The following is a 6,000-nucleotide window of genomic DNA, read 5'->3' on the forward strand; positions in this document are numbered from 1 at the left end:
AATGTGTCCTTCAAGTGAAACAGAGATACCTTTATTTTCCACCATCCACAGGTGTCTCTTTTGTGCTCACCTTTATTTAATTCACAGTAAGTTCCTTCTCAACTGATCCCACAGGACTGCAAGTCAACAGCCTTTCAGTCCTAATGTGCCGGTTACTGTGGTAGGACTTGACAGTGATCTACAGTAGGAAATAGTTTCTTTCCTTCTGACCATGACCTGCAGTGAGAGAGAGACGCACTCGGATTTTCTTCTCCATTTCAAATGACGACACAGTAGATTGAGTCTGTGAGGCACTGAGGGTCACACCCTGCAGCTGGAGCAACGCTTCCTTGGATAATCTAGAGGGTGATAGAAGTCGTAAGGCATCCTTGATTTGCAACTGGTTTTTGTTCATTTTCTGATGTATTTTTACTTTCAGATGACTAGGCGAGTTAGTGCTGATGAACAGGTGAAACATCTTTGTCTTGTTTCCTCCTTTACTGTGCTTCATGTTCTTTCTGGCTTGAATGGGGAAAGCAAGGCTGTGAGTACAGAGTCTGAGTGCGTGGAGAACGGTTCTGCCCACCCAACATGCTTGGGTGGAGGGGACTCTGCAGGCTGTGGGAGGCAGCCCTGGGGACAGGCAGAGCACTGGACTTGAAAGCAAGAGAAATGACCTTGCCCTGCGCCTTTAAACAAATCCATGTATCAAACTCTTGGATTTTACAGGAGGCTATGTGAAAGAGGGTCCCGGGTTCTGCCTCGGCAGGAGTTTCTGTTCAGAAAAAGGGAAGAAATAGGGACAGGTAGATTGTGGTCATTGATTATAGCAGTAGAAAGAATACTGCTACTTCCTGTCCCTAGATTGCCTGGGGGAATTTAACCCTGGAAGGGAAAAAAAATGTAAGGATACTGTTCTTTTATGTCACCCTTGTGACATACTTCCTTCGCCTCCTCCATCCAGAAGATCAGAGTCCCTTTCCTAATGATTTAATGTCTCTGTGAGAGAGCTCAGAGGAGTCACATACTGACACGCGGATTCTCTGTGTTGTCCCAGGGAAAAACGTCCATGCTGTCTCATTCGAATTCATGCTCTTTCCAAGTAAGGAACAGATTTTCCAAACGTCTTCCTGTGCCCACCACTAGGTGGCACTGTCCCTCTTGGTACCTACATCCCGATGGCAGCTGACTGTGGCTGAATATGGGTGGTTCCTTCCGTCTCCATTTAGTGCCGTCCTTACATATTATGGGGACAAAATGATCACCTTTTTTCTTTGATGGGTTTAGATTCAGTTAGCCAGTACAAGTTTTGTATTTGGCCACTTACATCAAAGAAGTATATTATCCTCTTTCCAAAATTAACATAAAAGATTAGCATTTCATGGCTGGGAGTTTGGAAAATAAGTCGTGTGCTAACTTGATGAGGCACCCTCCACATCTGACTAGATACGGGAATACTCCACACTCAGGGAAAGCATTTCCCGGGACCTCTATTGCGCGAGCCCAGAGCTCTGCCCGCTGCGCTGCAGGCCATCTGCCTAGGGGGGTGAGTGAGAACTTCTGGCCACCCGCATCCTCTGCCTCTTCCTTCCTTGGCTGTTTCTGAGGCTGTTCTATGTTCCTTCTCTCTGCGTGCATCCTTTGGTGTCATTGCACATGACTGAGTGGACTCTCTTTGTTTTGTAGCTCTTTTCTGTGAGCCAGGCCCCATCCGGCAGCGCACACTCCTCCAAGTCTGTGGTAAACAGTGTGTCCCAGCCATTGTCCCCTTCGCCACCTCCTTCTCGTTTATGGTGTCTGAATCCTCTCGTTGCCCTTCTCGTGCTCCCACCACCTCCCTAACTCCCGAAGATGTCAACAGGTTTAAGTGTTTCCACTTGACTATGATTATGAGTAGAGGCTAGAAAGAAAGCCGAGAACCTGTGGAACTGAGCTGTTTTTCCATCTTGTGCTCTCTGCTTATGCTCCCCGGTGGGGTGTGACTGAGGAGCACTTTTCTCACCAATTCCCAGGAGCTTCTGGAACTTTCGAGGCAGTGGTTATGTGCCTTTCTGTTGAGTCACAGGGGTGAGCCACTGCCAGCACGTGCTGATTGGCACTTTGTATGCAGAATGCCCCCCCCACACCCCCCCGCTTGGCTTGAGGCCGCAGCTGAGATGGAAGGCTAGGAAGTGTTCTCATTGCAGAGGCGAGTCTGAATCCTTGCGAAACTAGAGGCAGAAAACCAGCTGAGTCATTGATGAGTGTGGCTGTAATTACTTTTATTTGTATCTAATTGTTGCCGTATTTAAATGGCAGTAATGAGCCCAATGGAATAACCCAGCCTAACAGCCTTTTCAAAATAAGATCCGATGAAGTCTCAATGCGCTCCAAGAAGACTCCTGCCCTGCTGGCCTGCTTAACATTGGGATTGCATTTTTAAACCTTTAAATTTGACGTTGCACACTGAGAAACGAAAGTGCCAGATAGTCCAGAACAAAGATAATGTGTAAGGATGATGGTTATCCCTTCCCCGACCCAGAGGCCCAGGGCTGAGAATCCATCCGCGGGAAGAATGCAGGTGTGAGCTTTGCCGCAGGGAGGCCGCCGCTGAGGGAACCGCTTTCAGGCCTGGTCTCAGGCCCCACCGGGAGCCTCTCAGAGCTGCCTCCGCAGTCGTGGGCGGGCCTGCGGCTCCCGAGGCAGAAGCAAAACTGCTGGCCCTGCCCCAGCGCTTCCCTCGTGGAGGCCGGAATAAATCCAGCCTCGGGGAGGAGGTGGGAAGGAGGTGATACCCCTCCTGCTTCAGCAAAGGCTCCCGGCTCGGAGGTGGTCATCGCCCCAAATTAGGATAAAGCGCCGTGCTGAGAACAGGCAAAGTAGAAAGCGATTGAAAAGGAAGGTGGAAATACCATAGCCTCTGAGGCCCCGCCACAAACGTGGGTTCCAGCCTTCCCTCCTTCCAGGGCTCCAGAGCCTTGCCCTGCGCTGTGTTGTGTTCTCGTGGCAGCTGCACCGCAGGGGAGTGACCACCGCTCTCTGCGGCACCACAGGAGGAAAGCGGTCACTGTGGCGTTGGTCTCCGTGGGCTGCGGCGCCTGAGGAGTCACCTCCTCCAGGTCCGAGGCCTCCCCAAGCCCTCCAGCAGCAGTGCCTGCCGACCCCACGGCCGGGCGTGCTCCCAGGGTTTCCCGCATCTGCACTCGGGGTGCGCACCTGGGCCCCGCTGCTCAGATGAGGCTGAGCGCGCTCGCGGCAAGTTAGAGACTGGAGCAGCCGATGTGGAGTCGGGATTCGCAGCCCCCCCAGAGCCCGCCCCCTGACCTGCTCGGCCTCTCCGTTGGGTCAGGGGCTTCTTATGCTGTACCACCTCTTGGGGGCTGGGAAGAGTGCACAGAAGGAGCTTAGTAAACGAACCAGGGCAGGAAGGAGTGAATCCAGCTGGTGGTGTTGACTGGTTTACGGAGCCGCCCTCTCGGTGACCAGCACTGCCATGGGGTGCCGGCTGTGAGGCTTCTGAAGGCCGCGCCTTTTCTGTCTTGCAGAGGTCCAGCACCCCATCCTCACCCACGGGCACGTCATCGTCAGACTCAGGTGGGCATCACATCGGCTGGGGGGAGCGGCAGGGCCAGTGGCTGCGCAGGAGAAGGCTGGACGGGGCCATCAACAGGGTCCCCGTGGGATTTTACCAGAAGGTGTGGAAGATCCTTCAGAAGGTGAGCTTGGCCACTGTGCTGCATTCCATAGGCACTGGTGCTGAGGCGTGCTGGGACCTACAGGTAGCAGGCGGCTGCAGAACAGGCGCATAACCCCCAACCTTAGGTAGCTCACGGCCTAGAGCGGGGTTTCTCCCCCCTCGGCACCACTGACATTTGGGGCTGGGTAATTCTCACTTCCGGGGCTGCCCTGTGCATTGTGGGATGTTAAGCGACATCCCTGGTCTCCACCCCCTAGATGCTGGTAGCACCCCCTCCCCCAGTGTGACAACCAAAATGTCCCCAGACATTGCCGAGTGTCCTCTGGGTGGCAAACTGCCACTGGCTGAGAAACACTGGCTGGAAACCCAACAAGATAGATAAGGTGGCAGCCCAGGTTGTGGGGGGCCACCTTTGACGTATTTTAGGAACGCAGAAAAGTCAGAAGGTAGGCAAGAACCAGAGAAGGCAGGGAACGCTCTGGATGAAACGCCACAACCCGGCTGACCCAGAACAGCCGCAGGAGCCATGCCCCTTGGTCCCTGCACCCCACCTCCTGTCTCGCTCCCACATCAGCCTCAGAGCGTCCCGGTGTCTCCCTGGGCCCCACCAGAGGGACTGTCTGCCTCCATGAGAAGCTTCTGTGCAAACCAAGAACCACAGGCAGGACCGAGTTTTTCCCTAAACTATTTTTGTTAGCTCATTTCACAGTAGAAGAGGCGAGGAGAGGAGAGGCATCCCTAAGACCCCGTACTGCAGCCCCTTCCCGAAGCCACGGCCCCATTCGGCTGCGTTATGTCCCCCGTGAGGTCCTCCTCGTGGAGCTGGGCATGGAGAGGTCAGAGGGGTCCTTGTCCTCACAGCTGAACTCCGGTCCCCACGTGGGGGCAGGGCCCGAAGAGGCCTCTTGTCAGGAGGAAGGAGCGTTTGCTGCCGCTGCATCCTCAGTCCACCTGGGACGGAGGCGGTGCAGCTGCTGTCTCCAGGGCACAGGGAGTCAGGAGGCAGCCTGTGAGCCCAGAACTGTTCCTGGGGCCGGGCTTCCACCAGCTTCATACCAAGATGCTTTTATTATGAAAAAGCAGCATTTTGTATTGAGCCAGCGCTGGTTATTTATATACACGGGTGTGCGTGTGCGTGCATGTGCTCTAGTCTTTTGTGATTGGTGCTTATTATAGCAATCTCAAAAATAGCTGCCTGCAAAGGCATAGAAGTATCACTTCGCCAGCAGGAAACATGTACATCTCCCTTTATCTGGCACCAAAGGGGGCCTCTCAGCCGCCAGGGCCGGGTTGCCAAGTGAAACTCGGAGCTCCCACAGAGGAGGACCCGGCAGCTCCCTGGGGCGTTGTTCGGGTGAGATCTGAACGATGCCTGCTGGTTCCATCGAAAAACACAGCCTGTGGGCAGTGAGAACAAGCCCTCTAAAAATAACTCCGACAGTCTGGCGTGTGCCGGTCCTCGTGCTGGCTTCCAGGGCAGAGCGACTTGAGTGTGTGTGCGCCGTTTTTAATCACGTTCTGGAATCTGACTGAAATGTGAAATACGTGTTCTGCCTCCAGTGTCACGGTCTGTCCATCGACGGTTATGTGCTCCCATCCTCAACGACGCGAGAGGTAGGATGGGAAAAACCCGAACGCCGTGAGTTTTCACTAAGTGCTTTATTTCTTGGACTCTGACCACTCACCCTTCTTTCAAGCTTGTTACATACAGACAGGGCATTTGTAGATCCGATCTCTCTAGACACTTAACCCTCAAGTTTTGCAAAGTTTTTTTCTCCCCCATTTGTTGCATCATCTTTTCTCTTTCCCCTCAGAAGGAGCATGTCTGGACTACTGACATCTTTAGATTTGTTTCTGAAAACTCTCTTAAGAGAAGAGCAAAGTTGCTCGCCATGCTTATTGGACCCACGGCAGAGAACAGTCATCTTCCCTGGTTTCTTTCCCCCCTTCATTCTTTTAAAAAATTGATCTTTTAGTTTTTACACCACCCAAGGCACCATGCATGCTATGCGCCACAAGGAATAATGAAGAAAGAGAAATAAGCAATGGCCCTGCCCCTGGAAGTCGCAGTCCAGCGGGATAGGTGACTAATGCTAGGACAAGGCTGACTGACGCCCAGGGCAGAGCTTCCTGCTCCAGAGGATTCCTGTGGGCAGAATTAGCAAAGTGGCCGGAAAGGAGGCAGCGTTTACGCTGAGCCACTGGGTGCTGTGGGCAGCGTGGGTGACAGGACTGTGTCTGTGCTCCGTTCACTCGTGACCCCCTGCTGGTCCCTTTGGCAGATGACCCCACAGGAGATCAAGTTTGCTGTCCACGTTGAGTCGGTGCTGAACCGAGTGCCGCAG

The 6,000-nt window shown here is 53.5% G+C and overlaps 1 protein-coding gene across 1 annotated transcript in view; it reads left to right on the forward strand.

Annotated features, from left to right (window-relative positions):
* Positions 1–6,000, forward strand: part of PHKA2 (phosphorylase kinase regulatory subunit alpha 2) — an 82,129-nt gene that overhangs the window by 75,299 nt on the left and 830 nt on the right. The window contains exons 28-32 of the mRNA XM_007469325.1: positions 419–448; positions 1,666–1,719; positions 3,504–3,674; positions 5,216–5,269; positions 5,938–5,991. Of these exons, the coding sequence (XP_007469387.1) occupies positions 419–448; positions 1,666–1,719; positions 3,504–3,674; positions 5,216–5,269; positions 5,938–5,991 (363 nt within the window). The remainder of the gene's footprint in view (positions 1–418; positions 449–1,665; positions 1,720–3,503; positions 3,675–5,215; positions 5,270–5,937; positions 5,992–6,000) is intronic.

This window comes from Lipotes vexillifer, unplaced genomic scaffold (assembly GCF_000442215.2).
Source record: "Lipotes vexillifer unplaced genomic scaffold, Lipotes_vexillifer_v1.1 scaffold1442, whole genome shotgun sequence".
Classification (NCBI taxonomy): Eukaryota; Metazoa; Chordata; class Mammalia; order Artiodactyla; family Lipotidae; genus Lipotes; species Lipotes vexillifer.